This window comes from Cricetulus griseus, chromosome 2 (assembly GCF_003668045.3).
Source record: "Cricetulus griseus strain 17A/GY chromosome 2, alternate assembly CriGri-PICRH-1.0, whole genome shotgun sequence".
Taxonomy (NCBI): domain Eukaryota; kingdom Metazoa; phylum Chordata; class Mammalia; order Rodentia; family Cricetidae; genus Cricetulus; species Cricetulus griseus.
Genome location: NC_048595.1, coordinates 385,793,297 through 385,819,684, shown reverse-complemented (window position 1 = coordinate 385,819,684; position 26,388 = coordinate 385,793,297). Strand labels below are relative to the sequence as shown.

At 44.6% G+C, this 26,388-nt stretch overlaps 1 protein-coding gene across 1 annotated transcript in view; it reads right to left on the bottom strand.

Moving 5' to 3' along the window:
• Nucleotides 1–7,008: 7,008 nt before the first annotated feature.
• Mov10l1 (Mov10 like RISC complex RNA helicase 1) overlaps nt 7,009–26,388 on the bottom strand; it is a 67,317-nt gene continuing 47,937 nt past the window's right edge. Inside the window, exons 21-26 of the mRNA XM_027397849.2 lie at nt 25,985–26,149; nt 23,325–23,498; nt 18,478–18,627; nt 8,153–8,260; nt 7,251–7,388; nt 7,009–7,104 (exon numbers count right to left, since the gene is read on the bottom strand). Coding sequence (XP_027253650.1) covers nt 7,009–7,104; nt 7,251–7,388; nt 8,153–8,260; nt 18,478–18,627; nt 23,325–23,498; nt 25,985–26,149 — 831 coding nt within the window. The remainder of the gene's footprint in view (nt 7,105–7,250; nt 7,389–8,152; nt 8,261–18,477; nt 18,628–23,324; nt 23,499–25,984; nt 26,150–26,388) is intronic.

The window sequence follows — 26,388 nt, the reverse complement described above, 5'->3', positions numbered from 1 at the left end:
GGGGGCTGTTTACCTGCAGCAACTCCGCGGCGTGGCTCCGCCCCCAGCTCCCCCCCACCTGCCACGTAGCTGCGGCGTTGGCGATGACTTTGCAGAAAAAAAAAATTAAAAATTAAAAGAAATTTAAATGAAATGAAAGGAGTTCATAGTGACCATCCCCTAGCATCAGGGTTGGGCCGACCTCTGGCTCTCCTAGCCCTGCGCACTGAAATGGGCGTATCGACCACTGTGGGGTCAGCTCTCTTGCTCCTCCGGCCCCGGACCCCTCATGACCGCAGAGGCTGCTCTATGAGGTGTTGAAGACAAGGGCAGGAAACCTGAACTCCACCCCTCTCCCAGGCTAGAGCCTGCACATAAATATGGGATGTCCTCTCCAAGGCTCCCACGTGCCTCTTTACTGCAGCCATGTCCCGGACCCAGGGGCACTCAGCTAAACGTTGTGAAGGGATGTAACCCCCGTGTGGATATGCTTGCTAACCCAGCATCTCTGCTACTTCACCCACAGTCAACATCCATGGAGCTGGGTCAGCTCGTGGGGCCTTCCTCAGGGGCTACTACTGTACAAACTTCAGTAGCCTTGGCCTCCTGAGGGATTTCCTGGCTCTGTATTCTCCATCATTGTCTTTCTTGCTATTGTGTGTGCCTGGAGTAGTAACTTCCTTCAGTAACAATCCATTAGCTGTCTGGAAACATCTCCAGAGACCAAAGCAGAGCTTGGAAGGGGCAACGCTCCCCTCTCTAGCCCTACTCTGACCCTTTTGGCTCTGAAGGCCCTTAACCGTGAAGGATGCATTCTTGATTCACCGGATTTTACTTTCACCTTAGTCCCTGCTGTTGTTAATCGCATGACATTCCCCATTGCCAGGGTTCCTGGCTGTATGAGATGTCCCAGTTACCTATGACAAGCCATCAGCCCAGGGTTCTCCCTGTTGTCACTCTGAGGGCTTCTGAGTGCACCCTCCTTGGCTTCTCAGAAGGGCTATGCTGTTTATAACCCATCATCCTACCTTCCAGAGCTCTGCATTGCTTCTCTGTTTGCCCTTCTCTGATTGCATACTGAATGACCACTTCTCAGTGAGTTCTTGTCTTTCTCTGATCTGCAGTTCCTTTATTTTCCAAACGTTGTCTCCTTTGTTAACTATTTGTGCCTGCTTCTCCAAGGCCTTTATCTATCTACTCTGAGCAGAGTGTCTTGTTTTGTAAAAAATTATGTGTATGGGTGTTTTGCTATCATGTATGTATATGTACCACCTGCATGCTGTTACCAGAGGCCAGAAAAATGCCCTAGGGCTGAGGTTACAGACATATAAGCCGCTAAGTGAGTGCTGGGAATTGACTCAGGTACATGAAGTTTTCCCCAGCACCCATGTCCACTAATAACAGTCTGAAACTTCGGTTTGAATCCTTGCTCTGGCCTCTGCAGGCAATGTATTCATGTGGTGCACAGCCATACATGCAGGCAAAATACCCATATACATAAAGTAATAAAGACAAAAATCAAAGAGTTTAAATGAAGTTGCCCAATAATGGGGCAATGATGCCCCTGCTAGACACCAGAGGCTGACAAATAAAAAGCCTAGTACCAGGAATGGGTTACTTCTTTTGGAGTTGTTAGACACTGCATTTCCATAGACCCCCCAAAATTACAGGCTACTACCATTGTTCTTGGTTACACTACCATTGTTCTTGTTACCCTCCAGACCTTGATAGTGAGTTTCTTAGTGCTGGATATACCATACTTTAGTCATAGGTTATGAAGAAATTAAACTGGTGCTATTCTGGAAGCTTCATTTCTACTGGCTAACTTTCCCAGTGCTATAAGGTGTTAAGTACACTACCAGGAGAGAAAAGTAAACAACAGTCTCAGTAGCTATGAACCCTGCAACCTATAATGACTGGTCTTGTACAACATACCCACTGATGCAATAGTGGTATAAACATCATGGGAGTAACCATTTTCTGATTGGATTTAAGTTCCATTTCACAAGGTGAACCCCAGACCTGGATCCACTGTTGGGGCAAGAACCAGTGGCTAGATGGGTCATAGGCTCTGTGAGAGAGCCCACTACTATTATTCTGCTAAATGAACATAGTATTAACTAATCTGATTAATTAATGTGCCTTTCCCCTCATCGATGAAGCTTCTATTTGCAGTAGGTAGTGATTAACACAGAGACCCATAACTGGCCAAGATGCAGAGAGTAAGAGACTGGAATGCTCAGACCTAAATTGGGACATGTACCTCACACATCCTGTCTCCCAAGGCTCAGGGGTCATTGCTGAAGAGGGGGTGGGAAAAGTTTTAAGAGCCAGAGGTGGTGGATGATTACAAGGAAATAGTGTCCTCCAGACAACAGGGCAGCTGTATATGAGAATGGACATCAATTTTGACAGCATGAGTAAGTCCCTTGAAAGTTCACTCCAGACCAAATGTAAGCATGGAGAGAAGGGTTAGACATGAAGTCTTACCACTAGCCAGGGAGCTCCTGGCTATTGATAGCTGCTGAGGAGTCAGTTGAAGAATGTTGCTCTGATAAATGGACCACATTCCAATGGAAGGCTACACATTCAGTACATGGGCTACACAAATTGGACTTGATGTGTGACAAGGGGGGGCACAAAGTTGGGGGAGTAGATGGGGGTAGATCTGGGGAATGGTTAGAATGAATAAAACACATTGTATGAAATTCTCAAAGAACTAAAAACAAAAAACTTTATTTGGACTATTGCAAGATGCATTTCCAATTCAACTTTATCTCTGTTTAGTTTTTATGAGATTGGCAACATTTTGATTAGACTCTTATATAACTTTAAGAATGACAATACAAGTGCAACTCTTGTGTCATGCTTCCTGAGATCACAAGTCAAAGCAACTAGTACTTTCTGTAAACAGATTTTCCCTCTGAGAAGAGGCGAGCTTCAGTAGGCAGAAGGCATTCCACACAACACACAATTCCATTTTAAATGTCCTAGACAAGCAGCATAGGATTGTCCTACCCTGAGTTGCTCTGTCCCCCTCCTGTCACTCTCACACAGGAGCTGACATTTCAATATGAGGCCAGGTGCCTGCGACTGTCAGGAGCCCAATCGTTTGCTTGGGCTTCTTTGGTCAGAGCTCATTTCTTGTCTTCTGGGGCCATGGGTAATCAATGTGAAATTCCATTTTGGGTACAGAACAGAAAATATATGCCCACAAGAAAAATTTCACATTTTCTTTCATACTAACCTACAAGCATAATATTTTGTACTGGGGTTCAAACCCAGAGAAAATGAAAATGCAAGCTCAGGGGAAAAGCACCATTTCTAGCTTTGGAGGATGTCCTTTGGTGGACACGGTGATACAGAATGTTAGTGCATTTTCACCTTACATGACACACTGATAGGTGGCTCTGTTTTGCCTTGGAATGGCAAAATTTATAATATGCTTGGCATGACATTGTAAGCAGCCTTTTAAAAATGAGAAACTGGGGCTGGAGTGATAGCTCAGTAGTTAAGAGCACTGGCTGCTCTTATAGAAGAACCAGGTTTGGTTCCTAGAAGCCACATGGCAATTATCAATCAACTGTAACTCCAGGGGATCCTACACCATCTTCTGGGCTCTGCTGGCACTGCACATAAAACACCCACACACATAAAGAATAAGTAAAATCTAAAAAAAGAAAAATGTAGTTAACTTAAACATAAGCAATAAGGAATCTCCCAATTCCTATAAAGGGTATGTGTAGGGAAAAAGAGTCAGCCAAAGAAACACACTTTGGCCCTGCAACCAGAATCAAAGAAGTGACCCTGACCCTGAAACCAGTGCCAAAGAACACACTTTATCCCTGGATTCAGAGCCAGTGAAAGAAACACCCTGCCCTAAAATTAGAGCCAAAAGGCTAAAAAGGACCAGTGAAAGAAACACACTTTGGCTCTGAAACCAGAGCCAAATCTGACCCTAAACCTGTGCAGAAGACTATCCAATCCCTGAGCAGGAAATCTAGCCAATCTGAGCTCAGGGATTGAAATCTGACCAATCCCCATCCTGGAAATCTCCCTGGAAAAATTCTGCCCCCTAAGAAGCCCTCTGTCTGTTCAGCTTGTGGCTATTTGGCTGCCTCCTTCCACCCTGGCAGAGGCAGTCACTCTCCTGGATTCTTCCCTCCCAATAAATCTCTTGAATGAGGTTTGGGTGAAGACCTTCTTTCAATTCACCAGGAAAACCCTCTCCTGCTAGAGCAGAGCTGATTTACGAGGGAAACCTTTCCCTGGAGCAGGGCTGTAAGCTGCTACACTTACTGTGACCTGTGGTATTTCTTGGCTCAGAAGTACCAGAATACCTTTCCATCCGAGCTGTAACACTCAGTATTCTGTGGCTCCCTAGTGCCAGAATCCCTGTCCATCCGATCATTGTAATGCTTAGTTATGATCAAGTTTAAGTCTGTGCCTACCTGCTTACAGGTGCTGCTGGTCCTTGCTTGGCAGGTGGTTGGTCACACTGGTCTGTGTAGTGTCATCCTGAGAGCAGGGCCTTCTGTATTCTATTTTCTATGGCTTCCTTCCCTCAGCCACATCACCCAGGCTGCTGCCTGCTCTGTATAAGGTCCTCTACAGTGATTCTGCCTGGCTTCTATTCCTAACTGCCATGCTGCTCATCTTGGCCCATCTTGCCTCTGCTTGATCTTACCATGCTCTAAAGATTCCATGAGGTATATGCCTAACACCTGTCTCAGCTTTAGGATGTTATGTTCAAGCTGGAGCAGATGTGGTTAGCTCTAGCTAGATGGATATTTCTGGGGTAGAAAGGTGCTGAGGCCATGGGTTCATGACTAACCTTAGCTGGGTACTCAGAAGACGAGGTCATGTCACTGATGGACTGTGATTACCTGATTCCCAGTCACTGGGATTCCCAGGTCCTTTCTGGGACCTGCTAATTACCTCTTGGTGTTAGCCCTGGCATTGCTCCTGCCCTCACTTGCTTATGCAGTTAAGGTTTAAGGCCTCTCTGGGTGGCCATACTACAACTGAGTTTTGATCTGAGGAAGAGGGTGACATAGATGTGGATAGGCAACCAAAGAGGCCAGACAGCAATTAAGCTGAAAAGACTCACTGAGAAGCAGGCTACTTAGCTTTTAGAGGGCAGCACCTTCAAGGATCCAGAGAAAGATGTGTTACTACCTAGGGTCCCAGAGACCATGGGTGGGATAAAGGTTGTGGTTTTTCCTGGGATGGAGAAGGACTGGTAAAGGACTGTATCTATTACTGCTGAGAGGAGAATGGAGGAAGTTGGCTGGAGGCTGGCTGGCCTGTGCTGCTCTCAACTCCATCCAAACAAAGCCCCCCACCTAAGAGACTCTCCATTCTCTGCCTGAGGAAAGTGCCTTGTACACTGTGGTCCTCAGGTGGTAAAGGCCCTTGAAAATTCCTTTGTAGGGATTATCCCTCTGTCCTCCTTACCTCTGTGCTCCAGCTAGCCAGGTCCAGTCCCTTGGTGTGGAGGGAGAATACTGTGACAGAATGGGTGCAAGCTTTTAGAGCAGAAGCCTCTGTGGGGATCTCTTTTACACCCAGGACTTGGGCATGGGCTCCATCAGCCCTGTGGAAGGGTCCTGTCCTGTCCTGTGTAGTGATGCAGGACTGAAGAAGCGGGCAGACCCTCATCAGGGAGACAGTCCACACCTGCCCAAAAGGGCTAAACCCCATGCTGCTCACCATGGGTTCTGAAAGACCCAACCTCCATGTGCAATTCTTTGGGCAGCAGTGCCTACAGTAGAACATGGCAGAGCCACAGCACCTGTGCTGGTCTCTCTCCTAAGCTAGGGGAGGAAGGCTTGGTGAAATTTTACTTCTTTATCTGGTGCCTCTAGAGCACAGTCTTGGGAGTCCAGTTTGGTCCATCAAGGAGTCCATCTCACCTAATCCATGAAAGCTCTTAGAACTTGACATCTACTTGAATGCAGGGACAGGCTAGGGAGGACATATAAGGCTCTAGTAAGGCCCTTACTGACTGCTTCTTGAAAAATACTGGGGTCTAGGTGGGCCTGGTTCCATCCAATGCCCTTATCAGTCCTCAGCGGTGGCCTGTAGTTCTGAGGTGAGTGGAGTTGGTGGCCTGTCCTGCTGTTTCTTATACATCTGGATCAGGATAGAGCAGATGATGGTGGAGCCAACTCCAGAGATTGTAGCCAGAAGGGTGCAAATGAAAGACAAAACTCTTATCACAGACACAGGTGCATTCAGACACAGAAAGGAGACTGGGGTCATAGCATGAATTCTAATTGGTCTTAATAATAAAAAACCTGGAGTCAGATATCGGGGTAAATGCTAAAGATCTGAGAGACAAAAGAGCAAGCCACAGCCACCTCTTACCTCACCAACTTTTCAGCCAAAAGGGCATGAACTCCAGGCAAGCTTTATTTGTTAGAGCACAAACAAAATATCACCATACTGGGTTACTGGAGTGTTTATTTGGGGGAGGGTAGTGGCAGTGACTGCCCACTGGCAGAAACAAATTGTTGTGAACCACAGTCAGTACAAGGAAGCAGGAGCAGCTCAACTGACTCTGTGGTCCCACACATACAAAGTTCAGTCTTGAGACCAGGAAGCCACAAGAGACATAGAAGACTGAAGCATGATTGGACCTAAGGGTCCATAGGGTGAGATGCAATGTCTCCCTGTTGTAGCTGCTGTGCATCAATGGGCCAGACTCTTCTGTGTCCCACAGATCCTGACACTGGAGAAGTGAGCACCTGGAGCCACACTCTTTCCTCCATGGTGCTTTTACGGGGTGCTTTGTTTACCTGTTCAGGTACACAAGGGTAGGGTGGCACTGACCACTAAAGTCCAGGACAGTGGCTGCTGCAGCCCAGGGGTCAAGAAAAGCAAAAAAAAAAAAAAAAAAAAAAAAGCATCCAGGCTGGTCCTGAGGCTTCAGTGGGTTTGGGTGCATGAAGTCTTGAGGGAGAACCAATATAGGAGGGTTGGGGAGTACTAAAGCCAGCTCACCTTTCAGGAAGTAGACAGGAGTGCTCACTTTTGGAGAGCCTGCAGTTCAGGAGGTAGATCACACCCTGTGTAGACACCATTCGTAACACTGTATTCTAGCAGCGCTCCAAAACAGGGATCCTGATGAAAACAAAAGAGCCAAGGGAGTGAAGGCCCAGAGTCTCTTGGTGCCAGGTGCATGTCTGACCTCAGAAGTCATTTCCTGCAACCTGTATCTTTCCCTTCCTCCATCAGGAAAATGGCAACCCAGTGTTCTGCAAACTCACTCTGACAAGCACATGAGGGTTTCCCAGAACAATAAGCAATGCTTTGGGTCTTGTGATTGCAACATTAAATCTTTTTGAATTGGACAGGAAACCCAAAAAATAACGGTCATCTTCAAATCTATCTTCATTTGACCGCACCTGAAAGACATAAAGATAAATAAAAATGGTATTTTAAGGTTTTTTTCTTGATACACAAAAACAGAAAGGTTAAGCAGCAACATGACATCACTTTACTTGTGTGTAAAAAGTGAGTCAGGGTTGATATCAGCACTATTCTGTCTGCAGACAGGGAGCTAACAGGTTAGGGTTTGAGTAGAGGGTGTTCATTTTTTTTTTTTTTTTTAATCTTGTAATGGGGATACTTTTAAAAGACAGTGGTTTGAGAGCTGTCCTTGTGAGGTGGGGTAAAAATCAGTGCTGGGGGCTTTTTTTTGTCATCTGTCCCACTCTGCTCTCCAGCTGTCTTTCACTTTCCTTTGACTTTTTTTTTTTTTTTTTTGAGTCAGGGTCTCATTATGTAGCCTTGGCTGTCCTGGAACTCACTACATAGACCAGGGGGGCTTCAAATATGAAGAGATCCTTCTGCCTCTGCTTCCCAAGTGCTGGGATCAAAGGCGTACACCAACACACCAGTCTTTCACTATGTTATTCATCCTCCATGCACTGGCTATTTCTTCCTAGACCCTTTTTTTTTACTTGGACTCCTGATCTCTGGGGTTTTATTAAACAATGTATTATAGTCACCACTTTTGGAAACACGTGAGTATAGTAAGAGCCTCTAGCCTGTAGTGCAGGAATCTGTTACACTGTGGATCAGGTTCTTCCATTTTATTTGTATTATCTATCATTAAATAACCAGCGATTTCAAGAACATGCCAGCTGGCTTCAAACAAAGAACTTACAGTGGAAATGACAATGACCAAATACTCTTGCCCTTGGAACTCCTCAACTGAGCCAACCTTTATGTCAGCCAAATCCACATTTCGAAGAAGGATTTTTATTTTCTCCACCTTTAAAACAGAAGATCAAAAATAACATTGTAAAAATCAAGATATATACCTATTAGAGTTGAATCAAATGCTATTATGGTTTGGGTCAGAAATGTACCCCCTCTCCCCACTCATATTTGGAATACTTGGTCCACAGCTGGAGGCACTATTTTGGGAGGCTGAGAAGCTGGGGTGGGGGCGTGGGGGAGGACCTTAGTTGGCAGAAGGAGTTTTCTGAGGGCTGCTGAAGGGCCTTTCTAGCGCTGCTTCCTAGTCCTCTGATGTGAACAGTCTCGGCCACGTGTTCTGCTGCCATGAATTAAGCTATTCACCATGTCTTCCCCACCACAATGGACTGAAATTCTCTGAAATCATGAGCCAGAATAAGTTCTTTCCTCCCCCCTTGAGTTGTTCTGTCCGGTAGTCTCAAAGTGACATGGGAATAACTAATACAGAAAATTAGTATGAGAGAAGTGTGGCCATCGCTATGACTAAACCTAACCAAGTCATTCTTAGACCTTTGCAGCTGGTTTGCAGGAGGAATTTAGGAACATTGTGGAGCTGTGGGCTACAGAAGTGCTGTAAACACAGCTTAATGGATGATTCTGTTGGAGTTTGGAAGAACAGAACGTTAGAGTGTGGACAGTTACATCAACTAGGGACCAAGAATTCAAAAATAGAAGCCTATGGAGCTATTCTCATTCAAAACACCACAGGTGCCCTAAAGCTCTCTCATGTGATGCTCAGGAAGGCACATAGGGGCCATGTGGCCAGATGCAGAACTACCACACTGTGGTCTTGCCACACTGTGACCCACTGCTTTTGTAGCCTAAAGTTTGTGGAGCTCTGCTGTGGTTTACAAATCTTTGCTCTAGCACGAGAACCTCAAATTCAGTGACGTCTTTCAGTCTTCAGCATTTTTGTTGTGACCTATTTGTCCTACATTTTAAATTATTCAAACCCTTCTTCAGATCATGTGGGAACATGCATGGATTTGAGGGGCACTTTCTAAGTTATAGTTGCTTTATCACAGTGACACACACCATTCTCAGACCATACCTCTGCAGCTAGGTACCCTTGATGCCAATGCAAAGGCTCCATGGGGTGGGGTGGGGGGATGTTGGAGAATTCAGTTGACATTTCTGGCTCCTTCCAGCAGGGCTACACTGGGGCAGTTGCTCCAGTATTGTGACAAGTGGACATTTGAGTAATGATTTTTTTTTCCAAGACAGGGTTTCTCTGTGTAGTCCTGGCTGTTCTGGGACTCTCTCTGCAGACCAGACTGGCCTCAAACTCAGAGAGATCCACCTGTCTCTGCCTCCTGAGTGCTGGGATTAAAATCATGTGCCTCCACCACTGGCAACCTGGTTTCTTGCTTATCAGCAGATATGATCATCAATTTGGAGGTTAATGAGTGACACATACTCTATTCTGGCCTCCTTGGGACAGCAAGTCATCATGTGGTACACAGACATACATGCAAACACAGTACTTGTACACATTAAAATCATAAAATAATAATGAAGTAATTAGCTCAATATAGAGCCCCTGAACTAATCTATTATTCCAGAACAGCTGTGCAGTGACCAAGATCAGTGTGGAAGGCCTGGAAAGCTGTTCAGCCTAGATCAGAGCAATCCTGAAGACTGAGCTGACCCCCAAGGGCAGCTTGATGCCATGTGGCACAGGGCCAGCCTGATGTCACATGATCTTTTTCCCCATGGATGTCTACTGGTACCCATGAAGGGCTTTAGGTAAAAACAAGATCTAGGCAAGATCGGTGACAACTGAGTGAGGAGACAGACAAGCCTACTCCCACAAAGCAAACATACCCTTGCACATTCAGTGTTCTGGAAATAATCACAGTCTAACATGTGTTAATGCTACTCAACTTTGGGTATGAACAATGGGAGTCTGTGCTCTGGTCTGTGGACTCTTCCATCAGGATGTAACTTCAGAGGCAAGCAGGAATGGGGAGCCAAGGGCTAGAAAGATGGTTCAGCTATTAAAAGCTAGTCTCACAACCAAAAACCAAATAAACAAAAACAAGTAAAGAAAATAAAGAGTTGGACTCCAAGCACCCACAGCTGTCTCTCCTGCTTAAAAAAAAAAAAAAAAGAGAGAGCTCAAGGTAGGGATGAGTGTATTATTGGCTGAGGCTGTGTTCATGGCTGAGGAGACACAAAAGGGCCTGATGGGAAGCAGCAGCTTGGGAAGACTCAAATGGCCTGAGGTCTGCACTGAAAGGTGCCCGAGGATACATATTTAGTGAATGGTAGCCATACCCACTCAAGATGATAAGCATGGCTACTGCTGCTAGTTGGTGACCCACTAAGCTGGGCTTGTGCTCCCCTGAGAAGCCATATTTAAAAGCAATGAAAATAAAACTCAACAGGGACACATACCAGAAAAAATAGATGCCACAGACAGAGAAGAGGTAACCCAGTCACAAAAAGGCAAACATGGTATGTACTAACTCATATATGGATTTTAGACACAGAGCAAAGGATTACCAGCCTACAATCCACACCGACAGAGAAACTAGTAAACAAGGAGGACTCTAAGAGAGACATAAATGGTCCCCTGGAGAAAGGGGAAAGGGACAAGATCTTCTGAGCAAACTGGGAACATGGGGGGAGGGGAGAGGGAGCTAGGAGAATGAGAAGGGGGGAGGGGGGAGGAGGCTATGAGAGAGCAGGAATGATGGAGGAGGTCCTTCTGTGTATGTTTGTCTTATTGGTTGACAAATAAAGTACTATTGGCCAATAGGGAAGCAAGTTAGGAGGGACTAGGAGTCAAGGAGGATTCTGGGAAATGTAGTAAAGAGAAGTCTTGTGATCCAGGCAGGAAGTGACATAGCAAGCAGACTCAGAATATAAGCAGGGACAAGCAGGAAATTGTTCTTCCTCCTCTCTTCTCTGTGGAATTGCCATGTGATTGCCGGCAAGAGAGGGCACATAAGCCTGCCTCCTTGATAAGTCTTTATAAAATATATAGATTAATAATTATGGTTGATAATTAAGACTGAGCTAGCAAATAAGAAATCCTAGTGATTGGTCAGCAGCATTGTATCTAATATAAGTCTCTCTGTGTTATTCTGGGTGTCCACATGGCAGTGTGGCTTGGCAGAAAGAGTTATTGTTACATAGGAAAGTTGAGTGGGGGGAAGAATAGAGGAGAGCAATATAAGAGATAGAGGGAGCCACTGTAGGTTTAAAGAGAAATCAGGCACTAGGGAAATGTACCAATACCTACAAGGATGACACCAACTAACAATCTAAGCAACAGAGGAGAGGCTACCTTAAATTCTCCCCCATCCCTGATGATGAGATTTTTGACTAACTTATATGCTGTCCTAGAGCCTTCATCCAGCAGCCGATGGAAGTAGAAGCAGACACCCACAGCTAAACAATGAACTAAACTGGAATCCAGTTGCAGAGGAGGAGTGATAAGCAAAGTGGTCAAGACCAGGCTGGTGAAACCCATAAAAACAGCTGACGTGAACAAGAGGAGCGCATGGTCCCCAGACTGATAGTTGGGAAACCAGCATAGAACTGATCCAGACCCCTTGAATGTGGGTGTCAGTGAGGAGGCCTCAGAAATCTATGGGGCCTCTTGTAGTAGATCAGTACTTCTCTCTAGCATAAGAATGGACTTTGGGAACCCATTCCACATGGAGGGATACTCCCTCAGCCTAGACACACGGGGGAGGGCCTAGGCCCTATCTCAAAGGATATGACAGACTCTGAACCCCCTCCCCCATGGAAGGCCTCACCCTCCCTGGGGAGGGTATAGGACAGGTAGGTTGCTAGTGGGGGGCAGGGGAGGAGGGGAGGGAGAGGGAACTGGGATTAACATGTAAAACAATCTTGTTTCTAATTTAAATAAAAAAATGGAAAAAAAGATTTATTTATTTTATGTATGTGAGTGCTCTATCTGCATATATACCTGCACACCAGAAGAGGGCACCAGATCTCACTACAGATGGTTGTGAGACACCATGTAGTTGCTGGGAATTGAACTCAGGACTTCTGAGACAGCAGCCAGTGCTCTTAACCTCTGAGCCATCTCCCCAGCCCCCAGAGTGGAAATGTTTTCTAAGATTTCTAGTTCTCAACAAAAATTTTACATTCAAAGGAACTGAAAACGCGGTACACACTCATTCAAGAAAAAAAGGCATGAGAGAACCAGGAGTGTTTGCAGGTTTTGGATCTAGAAGAGCCTTCAGGGACATTATTACCAATGTGTCTCAATAACTTTAAGATGCCACATTAAAAACTTCATGTGCAGCCGGGCGTTGGTGGCGCATGCCTTTAATCCCAGCACTCAGGAGGCAGAGACAGGCAGATCTCTGTGAGTTCGAGGCCAGCCTGGTCTCCAGAGCAAGTGCCAGGATAGGCTCCAAAGCTACACAGAGAAACCCTGTCTCGAAGAAAAAAAAATCTTCACGTGCAAATTCGACAGCAGATATTCTAGTAAGGACAGAATGATAAAGACCCAACCAAGATTGTAATTACACTTCAAAGTCTGAGCTGATAAATCAGTAAAAGATACCCAACTGCAGAATAAAAAAAGATTGAAGTTAAGCCAGCCAAGGTGACTCCTGTTTTGTAATCCCATAATTTGGGATTTTGAGGCAGGAGGACTGCTATGAGTTCAAAGGGATTTGAACCCAGGTACTCATGTTTATGCAGTAAGCACTTTACCCACTGAACCACCTCTCTGGCCCCAAATATGATCCGCCTGTTTACTTATCTATGGGGGCACGAACATGTATGACACACACATGGAGGCCAGAGAACAACTTGTGGGGACTGGTTCTCTCCTTCCACCATGTTGTACCTGGCAGTGACTCAGGTTGTTGTGCTTGGCAGAAGTGCTTTAACCTGACGATCCATTTTGCCAAACCCAAAACTAGTGAACACAAACATAAAAATGTTCATCCTTGAGCTAGAAAGATGGATTCAGTTGCCAGCAGCCACTGACAACCACCTGTAACTCCCAGTTCCAAGAGATCTGATGTTCTCTTCTGGATTCCTGGTACCAGACATACATAGTACATAGACAATAATGCAGACAAAACACTCACTCATACATAAAAGTCCAGCCAAATACATGAACTTGTTTTTAATGGAATTGCTTTGAGTTTCCTTCCATTTAATTTGATGGTGGCTATCAGCTTGCTGCAAATTGCCTTTATTATGTTTAGGTATGGTCCCTGTATCCCTGATTTCTCCAAGACTTTTATCATGAAGGGGTGTAGGATGTTGTCAAAAGCTTTTTCAGCATCTAATGAGGTGAATCATGTGTTTTTTTCTTTCAATTTGTATATATGGTGGATTACATGGACAGATTTTCATGAACCATTCCTGCATCTCTGGGATGGAAGCCTAACTTGATCAAGGTGGATGATCTTTTTGATGTATTCTTGCATTTGATTTGCAAGTTTCTTATTGAGTATTTTTGCATCAATGTTCATAAGAGAAATTGGTCTATAATTCTTTCTTTGTTGAATCTTTGTGTTGTTTGGGTATCAGGGTGACTGTGGCCTCATAAAATGAATTTGATAATGTTCCTTCTGTTTCTATTTTGTGGAATAATTTGAGTATTGGTACTTGCTCTTTTTTGAAAGTCTGGAAGAATTCTGTGCTAAAAATGTCTGGCTCCATTTCTTTTTGTTTTTGGTTGGGAGGCTTTTAATGACTGCTTTTATTTCCTCAGGGCTTATAGGTCTATTTAAATTGTTTATCTGACCTTGTTTTGACTTTGGTAAATTGTATCTATCAAGAAAATTGTCCATTTCTTTTAGATTTTCCAATTTTGTGGAGTACAGGGTTTTGAAATATGACCTAATAATTCTTTGAATTTCTTTGGTGTCTCTTATTATGTCCCCCTTCTTGTTTCTGATGTTGTTAATCTGGATCTTATCTCTCTGTCTTTTAATTAGTTTGGATAAGGGTTTGTCTATCTTGTTGATTTTCTCAAAAGAACCAACTCTTCCTTTCATTGATTCTTTGTTTTGTTCTCTTTCTTTGTTTCTATTTTGTTGATTCCAGCCCTGAGTTTATTTCCTGCTGTCTATTCCTCTTTGATGTGTTTGCTTCTTTTTGTTCTAGAGCTTTCAATTCTAGTGCTGTTAAATTCCTAGTAAGAGATCTCTTCCATTTCTTTACCATGGCAATTAATGGTATGAACTTTCCTTTTAGCACCACTTTCGTTGTGTCCCATGTTTGGGTATATTGTGTATTCATTTCCATTGAATTCTAAAAAGTCTTTAATATCTTTATCTCTTCTTTTTCCCAGTAGTCATTTAGTAGAGAGTGTATTTGAGTTTTCTTAAGTTTGTAGGCTTTCTGTTGTGGAAATCCAGCTTTAGCCTGTGGTGGTCTGATAGGATGCAGGGGGTTATTTTAATTTTCTTGTATCTGTTGAGACTTGCTTCATGGTCAGTTTTGGAGAAGGTTCTGTGAGGTGCTGAGAAGAAGGTATATTCTTTTGTGTTTAGGTAAAATGTTCTGTAGATATCCTGTTAGGTCCATTTGGTTCATAATGTCTGTTAGCTCCAGTATTTCTCTGTTTAGTTTATGTTTGGATAACCTGTCCACTGGCAAGAGTTGGGTATTGAGGTCTCCTACTATTAAATATAAAAGTGAAGTTTGATGTGTGATTTAAGTTTCAGTAATGTTTCTTTTACATATGTGGGTGCCCTTGCATTTATGGCAAAGATGTTAAGAATTAAGACATCATCTTGGATTTTTCCTTTGATGAATATTAAGTGTCCTTCACCATCTCTTTTATTTTTATTGGAAGTCTATTTTGTAAGATATTAGAAAAGCTACATCAGCTTGTTTCTTGGGTCCATTTGCTTAGAAAATCTTTTTCCAACCCTTTACTCTGAGGGAAGGTCTATTTTTGTTATTGTTGTTGTTTTTTGTTTTCTATCTTGGCTCTTTTTAAAATTTAAATTAGAAACAATCTTATTTTACCTATAAATCCCAGTTCCCTCTCCCTCCCATGCCCCCCACCGACCCCCCATCCCACCCCCTTTCTGTTCCTCAGGGAGGGTGAGGCCTTCTATGGGGATCATTAAAGTCTGTCATATCATTTGGGGCAGGGCCTAGGCCCTCCCCCATGTGTCTAGGCTGAGAGAATGTCCCTCTATGGGGAATGGGCTCCCAAAGTTCATTCGCACACTAGGGATAAATATTGATCCACTACCAGAGGCCCCATAGACTGCCCAGGCCTCCTAACTGACACCCATGTTCAGGGGGCCTGGTTCAGTCCTATGCTGGTTTCCCAGCTGTCAGTCTGGGGTCTGGGAAGGTCTATCTTTGATGTTGGAGTATGTTTCTTTTATTCAGCAGAAGGATGGCTCCTATTTTCATATCCATTTTTAGCTTGTGTCTTCTTTTTATTTGTTTTGTTTTGTTTGAGACATGGTTTCTCTGGGTAGCTTTAGAGACTGCCCTGGGACTTGCTCTGTAGAACAGGCTAGCCTTGAACTCACTGAGATCTGCCTGTCTCTGCCTCCCAAGTGCTAGGATTAAAAGGTGTGCACAGCATTGTTTGTCATCCTGTGTCTTTTTATTGGGGAATTGAGTCCACTGATATTGAGAGATATTAATGACCATTGACTGTTAATTTCTGTTATGTTGTTGATGGTGGTGGTAGTGTGTGCACGCATCCCTTCTTTTGGTTTTGCTGGTGTGAGATTATTTGCTGTGTTTTCATGTATGTAGTTAACCTCCTTGGGTTTGAGTTTTCCTGTAGGGGGTCTGACATAGGTCCTATACATACATACATACATACATACATACATACATACATACATACATACATACATGTCATTGTTGTGCAGCTTGGTGTTCTTGTGAGACTCTTAACATTGGGAGCATGGGGAGGGGGCTGTCTCTGCCTCTTTTTTTGTTTTTGTTTTTTTGAGACAGGGTTTTGCTGTATTTGCTTTGGAGGTTGTCCTGGAACTTGCTCTGTAAACTAGGCTGGCCTTGAGCTCACAGATATCCGCCTGCCTCTGTCTCCCAAGTGCTGGGATTAAAGGCATGCACCACCAATGCCCGGCTGTCTCTGCCTCTTTTGCCTGTTTTTGGGGCCCATTTCCTCCTACTGTGTTGCCGTATCCAGCCTTAATATGAGGGAATGTGCCTAGTTTTATTGTTACTTGATATGCCATGTTTGGTTGATATCCTGGGAGGTCTGCCCTTTTTGGAAGGGAAATGGAGAAGTGGATCTGGGGGGAGAGGGGAGGTAGGGGGAGGGCTGGAAGGAGAGGAGGGAGGGGATGTAATATATGTAATAGGATGTAATAATATATGAGAGAAGAAATAAAAAAGCAAAAGAACATATGGTCTTAGACTTGAGTCAGCTATACTGCAACATCAAGATGAAAGATGATCTGTTTCCAGAAATCTGTGTGGCCAATGGCCCCAAACTAACCAAGGAGAAAAGATAGCCTAGCACCAACTGGTTGTGTGCTCTTAATCAAGCTATTGCTATCTCTATGCCACCAGGATTACAGGCTCACTCTCACCTCTTCAGAAAAGAGACTTTCATAACACACATCAGTACGCTTTCAACACAGACCATGTGCTCTCACAACTGCCTATGCAATCAACCTTTTGTTTGATGTTCTAGGGCCTCTCCCCTGAGCTTTGGTGGTTTGTATACCATACGGGCAGGAACTCCTGAAACTTGTGTTTGGTATGGAGGGTACCTCTACCCACAGTATAGCTTCACAACAGGCAAATAAACATGGGCAGTTTCTGGTTGTCATAACCTACAGAGAGCTTTATAGGCCAGCAGTGCTTGCTGCCTTACAATCCGCTGTGAGGGGTCACCCTCACAGATGCCAACATCATTCATTACCTTTGAGAAATACAGGTTGAAGGCTGGGGTAGACAGCTTTTTCTTTTATTGAGACAGGGTCCCCTTCTATAGCCCAGATTGGCCTAGAACGTAAATAACCCAGACTAGTCACTAACAATCCTCCTGCCTTAGTCTTCCAAGGGCTGTTATTAAAGATATGAACTACACACACAAAGATGTTTATTATTGTTATTGTTATTATTATTATTATTATTGAGATGGGATCTCAATATATAGCCCTGACTGGCCTTGCTCTCAGAGGTCCTTCTGCCAATGCTCCCAAGTTCTGGAATTGAAGCTGAAAGTTTTTTTTTCTCTTTTTCTTTTAAATGCTTTTTCAAAACAGGGTTTCTCTGTGTAGCCCTGGCTGTCCTGGAACTCACTCTGTACACTAGGCTGGCCTCAAACTCAAAGATTTGCCTGTCTCCGCCTCCAGAGTGCTAGGACTAAAGGAGTGCACCACCACTGCCCTGCTGAAAGCTCCTTCCTTCCTTCCTTCCTTCCTTCCTTCCTTCCTTCCTTCCTTCCTTCCTTTCTTTCTTCCCCCCATCTCTTTTTCTGGTTTTCAAGACAGGTTTTTCTCTGTAGCTTTTGGAGGCTGTCCTTAAACTCACAGAGATCATTCTGCCTCTGCCTCCCGAGTGCTGGGATTAAAGGCATGCACCACCACCACCTGGCTCTTTCTTTCTTTAAAATATTTATTTATTTTATATGAATGCTCTATTGACTTTATACCAGAAGAGGGTATCAGATTCCACTATAGATGAATGTGAACCACCATGTGGTTGCTGGGAATTGAACTCAGGACATCTAGAAGAGTAGCCAGTATGCTTTTAACAACTGAACCATCACTCCCTTGCCCCACCATCCCAAAAGTTTTTTCTTTCTTTTTTTTTTGTAGATAGGATTTGTCTGCATAGCTTTGGAGCCTGTCCTGGAACTTGATTTGTAGACCAGGCTGGCCTCAAAGTCAGGAATCCACCTGCCTCTGCCTCTCAAGTGCTGGGATTAAAGGTATGTGCCACCATGGCCTGGCTGAAAGCTTTTTCTTAAAGGGACAAAATACCAAGATATTCCACAGGTCCATATGTAAATATTGATGATATAATTACCTAGAATGTAGAAATAATGCTCAACACTGGCTATAGTAAGGTATAGTAAGGTAGGTGGCTGGTTAGTAATGGCCATGAGCTATATATGATTTACCAATTTTGTATCTTCAGCATCAATAGAACATAGTTCTGCTTCTCTGAACACCAGCTGCTGTTCAGAATGAGCTTGTTTCTGCCCTTTAGAAACCAAAGACCAAGGGCCATAGTGCTATGTATAAGAAGGCAGAGTCCTGGTGGGCTCACCTGCTTCCGATAGGGTGTGATGACACCGATATCCTTGGAAGAAACTTGGCTAGAGACACTTCGGGCCAAGAGGCAACAGTAGCGCATGACTTGGACAGCCTCAGCTGGGCTGAACCACGATGGGCTTCTCCCTTCACGAGCCTCATTTCCCTGAGATATCGAGAACATAAAATGCCATTTACCCAGTGATGTATATCAAGGATCAAAGAGCTCAAGTAGGGATTGGGAATACATAGTAAACACAATAGGAATTGTGTCACACAATTGGGTTATGAGCTCTACTGTCATATAGAACTTATAACCCATCAGCTCAGTTATTATTAAATAATGGAAATTAGAACCATCTTCTTAATAAAAAGTTTCTTTTCCCATATGAAGTCTTGCTATGTAGCCCTGGCTAGGTTGGAACTCACTATGTAGAACAGGATGGCCTTGGCCTGAGTGCTGGGGTTAAAGGCATGTGCTATCACACCTGGCTAACAAAAAATGTTCTGAGTCAGAGTCTCACTATGTAGCTCAAGCTGGCCTGGAACTTGCTAGGTAGAGCAGGTTGGCCTCAAACTCACAGAGATTCATATGTCTCTGCCTCCAAAGTGCTGGGATTAAAGGCCTATGGCACATGCCTGGCCTACAACCACATCACATCCTATACAAGTAAAGAAAAGGAATGATTGTACAAATCTACCATTTTGGGGTCAGCAATAGTGATATATCCCTTTAATTTCAGCACTTGGGAGGCAGAAACACACAGATCTCTGTGAGTTCACGGCCAGCCTGGTTTACATAGTGATTTATAAGACAGCCAGAGCTATATAGTGAGACCCTGTTTCAAAAATAAAATAAAGAGGAGGAGGAAGAGGAGGAGGAAGAGGAGGAGGAAGAGGAGGAGGAGGAGGAGGAGGAGGAGGAGGAGGAGGAGGAGGAGGAGGAGGAGGAGGAAATCCTGAAGTTCTACGAGATGGGTAAACCCTGAGGAACGCTGAATGAAATAGCCAGGCATAGGAGTAGAACTGTATAGTCCACTTACACAAGGTCTACAGAGTGCTCACATTCATAGGAGGCTGCCAGAGGCAACATTTGGGCCTGTTTTGTGGTATCTAGGATGTTCAACCCTGCCCTAAGCATGTCATAAACACCTTATTGAGCAATTCTATCTGGTACCATCCAAATCACAGGTGGGTGCAGGGACATTCAGTCTGTTGTTCCCAGAGGGCCAAGCCTGCCAGCAACCTTGCTGCCAATTCACACAGGGACATGGTTCTTTCTGCTCAAACTGGGTGTGGACCACATGTTCTCAGTGTGTAGAACTTGGAAAATTTGGCATTTAGAAAATACTGAAACATAACTAAACTACCTGCAGTGACTGCTGATGGTTCTCCACCACCTCTGTATCCATCAGAATACAAATGGATGTTCTCATAGTAGAAGCAGGGCTTACTCCATCAACAGCTTCCAGGTCTGAGGCTACTCTCAGTCCTTCACATGGTCTATCCAGATGACTGTCTTACCCAGCTGTTCCACAGTGACCACCTCTCCATGACACAGCTAGATGCAGTCTGCTTGGCTGTCCCTCCTGACCCTCACAATGGCACAGATTACGCAGACAAGCAAGAGTGTCCACCTCTTGTTGCTATATCATCTGAAACTCTACCTGCCAGCTAAAGTGTACATAGAAGCCAGGTGTGGGGGCTTCCACATGTAATCCCAGCACTAAGGAAACTGAGGGAAACTGATTTTGAGTTCAAGGTTGACCTGGATTGGCAAGACTGTCACAAAGAAACAAAGAAAAAAATAAGGCAGGGGGTGTGACTCATTAGGTGGAACACTTGCCAGGCATGTATGGAGTTCTTGGTCCCCCGCACTGAATAAACCAGTATGATGGTGTACACCTATAAACCTAGCACTTAAAGGTGGAAACAGTGGGGCCACAAGTTGAAGGTCATCCAGAGATACATATCAAGTTCAAGACAAACCTGATATATACAAGATCCTGTCTCAAAAATCATTATGATGGCTCAGAGATTAAGAGCACTGGCTGCTCTTCCAGAGGTCCTGAATTCAAATCCCAGCAACCACATGGTGGCTCACAACCATCTGTAATGAGATCTAGTGCCCTCTTCTGGCCTGCAGGGATACATGCAGGCAGAACATTGTATAAATCACTATATAAATAATTCTTAAAAACAAACAAAAAACAAAAGAACAACAAAACACCTGCCAATGAGAAACTTGGGGAGATATTACCCTGAACCAAAAAGAGACATTGGCCCACAGGTTCCTCTTCCTCCCTTTCGCATAGTGTGTTCCCTGACCTCCATACATGACCTTTAGGTTGCCATGTACTTGCAAATCTGTATTTCCAATTTGTTTCCCAGTTACTGATAAGCACTTTTCTCTTAAAATCCTCTATATTGGGCCAAACATGGTAGTGCATGTCTTTAATCCCAGTACTCAGAAGGAAGAGGTGTGTTCAGTGCCAGTCTAGTCTACAAAGTGGGTTCAAGGTAGTCGGAGCTACATAGCAAACCCTGGCATCAAAAAGAAAAATCCTCTATATCCACTGGTATTTTTGGACTCCCTTCCACCACCTGTACCTCTTTAGTCAACTATACATGTTTGTGTGTGTGCATGCACACACATACATCCCACACACTTTCGTCTTTGTGGTACTGAGAACTGATCCCAGGGTCTTATACATGCTAGGCAAGTATTCTTCTACTAAGCCGCATATTTAATATATATTTAATACTGGACAGTTTATTTACTCTAACTCTGCAGTATGTTTTGTAACATATCAAGTCTAATGATTCATCTATCTGGTTCTTCTTGACAATATTAAAAATTGAATCTAGGCAAAAAAAAGGGGGGGTAAAAGATGGGCAGTGGTGGCTCACGCCTTTAATCCCAGCACTCGGGAGGCAGAGGCAGAGAGGCAGAGAGGCAGAGAGGCAGAGAGGCAGAGAGGCAGAGAGGCAGAGAGGCAGAGAGGCAGAGAGGCAGAGAGGCAGAGAGGCAGAGAGGCAGAGAGGCAGAGAGGCAGAGAGGCAGAGAGGCAGAGAGGCAGAGAGAGGCAGAGAGAGCAGAGAGGCAGAGAGGCAGAGAGGCAGAGAGGCAGAGGCAGAGGCAAGTGGATCTCTGTGAGTTTGAGACCAGCCTGGTCTACAAGAACTAGTTCCAGTTCCAGGACAGTCTCCAAAGCCACAGAAAAACCCTGTCTCAAAAAAAGAAAAAAATGAATCTAGGGCTGTACTCGTTTTTCTTTTATAAAATATTTTGAACTGTCATTAAAATAGTTCTCATAAGGAATCTTGTAGTATTTTTTGTTTGTTCTTTGTTTTCAATACAGGGTTTCTGTGTAACAGTCCTGGCTGGAACTCACTTTGTAGACCAGGCTAGCATCAGAGATCTGTCTACCTTTGCCTCCTGAGTGCCGAGATTAAAGGTGTGTGCCACCATGCCTTGCCTGTGGTAATTTTTAAAATTAGACTGTATTAAATATATAGGTTAATTCAGGAATAACTGACATCTTTGATGTCTTTGTGCTTTTGTTCCACAGTAACACTGGTTATGCTTCACAAGGATCATTTCTGGATACTCTACAGAGATTTCTTCCACTATAACAGCCACTTGTCTTTCCTGATGTACTAGAGGCTTCTGAGGATGGGCAGAGGTACACAGACCACAGAGAGGGTATTCCTGGAGTAGAGACAGCACATTAGGGCTAAGCACTGACTGACAGCCTTAGAGAGGGAGCTCCAGAGCCACCAGCACACATTTCTTCAAATGTACTTCTAACAGATCCAGAACACCTGTTCTCCTTTAAGGGCTAGAGAGAAACAGGCAGGGACTGTGCGTGGATGCAGCTGTCTATGGGTTCACATACCTATAAGACCAGGTTACGGGAGAGGAGGACTATTTGATACCACCTTCCCTTCTGGGTATGATACTAATTCTGGATCATAACTCAAATCATCTCCTTTTGGGAGAGTGAATATAAAACTTGGTTTCTAGTTCTAACAACCAAATTCTCAATACAAATTGCCTGATTATAGTGAATACCTGCAATTCATTTTAGCTGATGGGTATCTCAACCCCACTCTGTGAGGTCTTGTAGGAAGGAGACTCTGTCCTTGTCAGTCCCCCTGCCTCTGGACCTGGGGTTGAGTGCTTGCCTAACTGGTTCTTGTGGGTTCTCAGCTTGACTGGTCCTGAGGGCAGGGCAAGCACTGTCAGGATGTTAGTCCCTGGTGCCCAGCTTCCATTGGTCCTTCCTGCCTTACTTCTCAGTCTTTCCCCCACCCCAAGGTTTTTATTTTTCATTACTTGTATCTGTATGTATATAGTAAAGCAGGTGCCCATGGAGGCTTAAAGACATCAAATCTTCTAAAGCTGGAGCTACAAGTGGTTGTGTGCCACCCAATATGAGTGTTGGGAATTGAACAGAAGCCTGCAAGAGTGAGAAGCACTTTTAACCACTGAGCCATTTCTCCCAGACTTCAAATGCACACTTTGAGTTCTTTGATACCGGCCTGTTTTTCCTTTTGTATTTACCTAATGCAGACAACAAAGGACAGGGCCTGCAATATCCACTCTTAAGCTCTTTCTGTATGGAATCTCTCTGATAGGAGAGGTCAGCAGCAGCCCTTTCTTGCTGCTTTACACTTAAGAGATCAGTACCCATCTTCCCCCACCTCAGGCCCACGGGGAATGCTTGGCTAATGTAGCATAGACAGGGATACACACATTGGGAAGCACACATCATGGTTGCTCTCTGAATGAAGACACCTCCTCCTCCCCTTCTTGCACCACCAGATGCAAGGAACACTTGGCAGTCAAGGCAGACTTACCCTCACGCCATGGAAGATGAGAGGAAAGCCTTTTCTGGGCAGCTTCTCCCAGCCCAGCAGCGAAGTCACTACTTTGGGATCAGCACAGACCTCAAGCTCCCTATGATAGAACAGGCGAGAGGGCAGTGCCAGCAGGGCTGAGTGAGATCTATAGTTCTTCACTAGCTTTGTGACCTGTAGAGAAAAGGTAGACACAGGTCACAAGGAGTCACAACCACAGAGTTCCTGTCCATGTTTTGTCCCTGTTGTCCTTCCAAGGCAAACTAGAAACCAGCCATCTTCCTGTTGACTTCATGGGGTAGTCCCCTGCTCCTGACTCTCTCTGTTCTATTAGCTTGAAATCTGAGGCCAGGCCAAGTTTCTCAGATGACTCTGAACCTCAAAGATCCATTTTAACAGAAAAGGTAAGAATCAGGAGGGACAAAAAGGCCTCTTTTGTGATTCTCCTGGGTCCGGATTGCTTAATGGGTGCAGTCAGCTCTGAACATTTCTTTGTGCTGCAAGTTTTTGCCTTTGATCTGCAGCCTTACAAGCTTTAAATGAAGTGCTACATAGCTGACTCAGCATTGGGGGAGAAAGGAAGGAAGAGCTGCTCTAACAGCTCTGGTACATTCTCGGTCCTGGGGATAGCACCAGTATGAGGAAAATGCTTTTTCCCTCCAACTGCTTGGGAAGTTTGTGCAATACAAGTGTTTGTCCTTGTTTCTGGCTGTAATGGCCAACTGTTATTGTCAACTTGACTAGATTTGTCATCACCTAGGAGACACACCTCTGGGTGACTCTGTTGAAGGTGTTTCTAAAGAGGTTTAATACGGTGGGAGACCTCTGAATGTGGGTAGCACCTACTAATGGACTGAAGTTTTACAGTAAATAAAAAAGGGAAATGGAAGAAGCCAGATGAGCACCAGCATTCATTCTGCTTCCACCATGTCAGATTATCCCCTCAAATAGTGAGCCAGAACAAATCCTTTTCCCCATGAAATTGTCCCCAACAGGTATTTTGTCAGAGCAATTAAAGTATAATAATTATACTGGCAAAATGCCCATTAGTCCCAGGACAGTAAACTATATTTCATTTCAAAAAGCAGAATGTGTCCCACTGTGAAGATTCACACCAGCTCAGAACAGCACAGAGAACAAGGAAAGAGGAGGAAACCACTTCTTTTTCAGCAAAGGAACTGCATGTCCCAAAGAGCACAGGAGATGGGTGAGCTTTCAGGCATCCTCCCTGACCCAGCAGCTGCCACACTGCACCTCATCCTATATGCATGTGTTCCTCTTCTCCTGAGACAGCAGGCACCTTTCTTAGGAGTGTTATCTCCAGCCTGAAGAACACTCACTCCTGAGACTGCCAATGGAGGGAAGGGTCGTTTCTCTGAAAACCTTCACAATTGCTATATCTCACCAACACTAGGAATACAAGTTCAGATGGAAATCTGTCTTTATTATAACAGTTTAGTAATAATAAGGCAGTTTAGAAAATGACTTTTTTAATTGTAGAATTTTCTCATCACTTAATGATGTCCTACAGAGCCCAGATTCCCAAGCTCATTGTTTTTTGAACTCCCATGGTTCAAGTTCCAAAGTTCACCCTCAGAATCTGATTGATAGTGTGAGCCCAATCCCTCTCAGCACCCAAATGGAGGTTCCACTGGCAATGTCTTAAATGACAGTCGGGGCTCAGTTCAGGCTGCACTCTCACTGGGTAAACAGAAGGATTGCTGCCTAAAACCAGCATGCCTCAGAAACCTTGACAAGTGGGTTTCTGTTTGTCAGGAAAAGCCATTACTTCATCTGTCCTTTACAGCCAACCACCTCCAGAATGGGCATCTAGCTCCTTATTAACTCAAACAAGCCTTCAGGAGATCAAAGCCCCTTGCTAGTTCTCAGGCTGTTCTAGCGAACTTGCTACCTCCTGCTACAACATAACCCCTTAATAATTGGCAGGACTCTCCCACTATTTCACTTCTCTCTGCCCAACCCCAAGAGATAGCCTTGGAAGTTTGAATAAGCTTTTCCTTCTACTCATGGAGGTGTCTGGTTTGGTGGTTTCACCAAGCTCTCGCTTAAACACAGAAACTGTGCTCCACCACATGAGCACCTAGGTCAGAAGACCACACAGAACTGATCCCCCCAGGTCTCAGGGGCAGGCCTTCTCTTCCTTCACACGGAGTTACAAAAGCCATTTCCTACATTTATGGAGTAAGGCAGATTTAACTTCTTTTATTGTCTTGTATCCCCAAACTCCCCACCATCAGTGTTAAAATTCCATGGCAGCCTCTGATTAAAAGCCTCTCATAGCAGTCCCTATGAGACAGAAGAGCAGGTAGAAAGTGCCTTAAATGTTATCTGGGAATTGGAGGAAGCCACACATGCTGCTGACCACCTTCCCTGGATGTCTGTGGGTCACTGTATGGAGTATGCTTCGTATGGTGAGGAGGACAAGGATCAAGTGGGTGTTTGTGGAGGTGGGGATTCTTCCAGTTCTCTTGTGCAGAGGCCTCTGCTCATGTACTTGACTCATGGGGAAGGGGAGGTGGGTAAGAGCAGTGTGGCAGTTGCCCTGCTAGTCTGCCCTCAGAACCACCTCCAGCACTGCCTGCTTCAATAAAACGCTGCTCTTTCTCCATCTGTGTGACCAAGCAGAGGTTAGAACTCACCAAAAGAGGGTTGTATGCACCACAAGCACCAAAGGCATCCTCATCTCTCAGGTATGCTGGTCTGGACATCAACCTCTCCAACATAGACACATTCAACCCATAGGCCATGGCTAGCCTGGATTTGATGACTGGGCCAAGCTGCATGGGGTCTCCAGCGAGCACGATCTATAGCACACACAAGGATGCTTGATGAGTGGGGAGTTGACAGGTACATCATCCAACCACAGTAGAAGAGCTGTAAGAATCTGAACAGGTTAGGGTTGGGGCTGTACAGGCAGGACCCCCTTGCACACTCGGGTTCTGTGGAATGAGGGAAAATGCTGAGACAATGGTGGATACAGCTGGAACTGACAATGGCCTAGACAGAGAAGTGGGAAAGGAGAAACTAGAAGGGCTTGAGACTC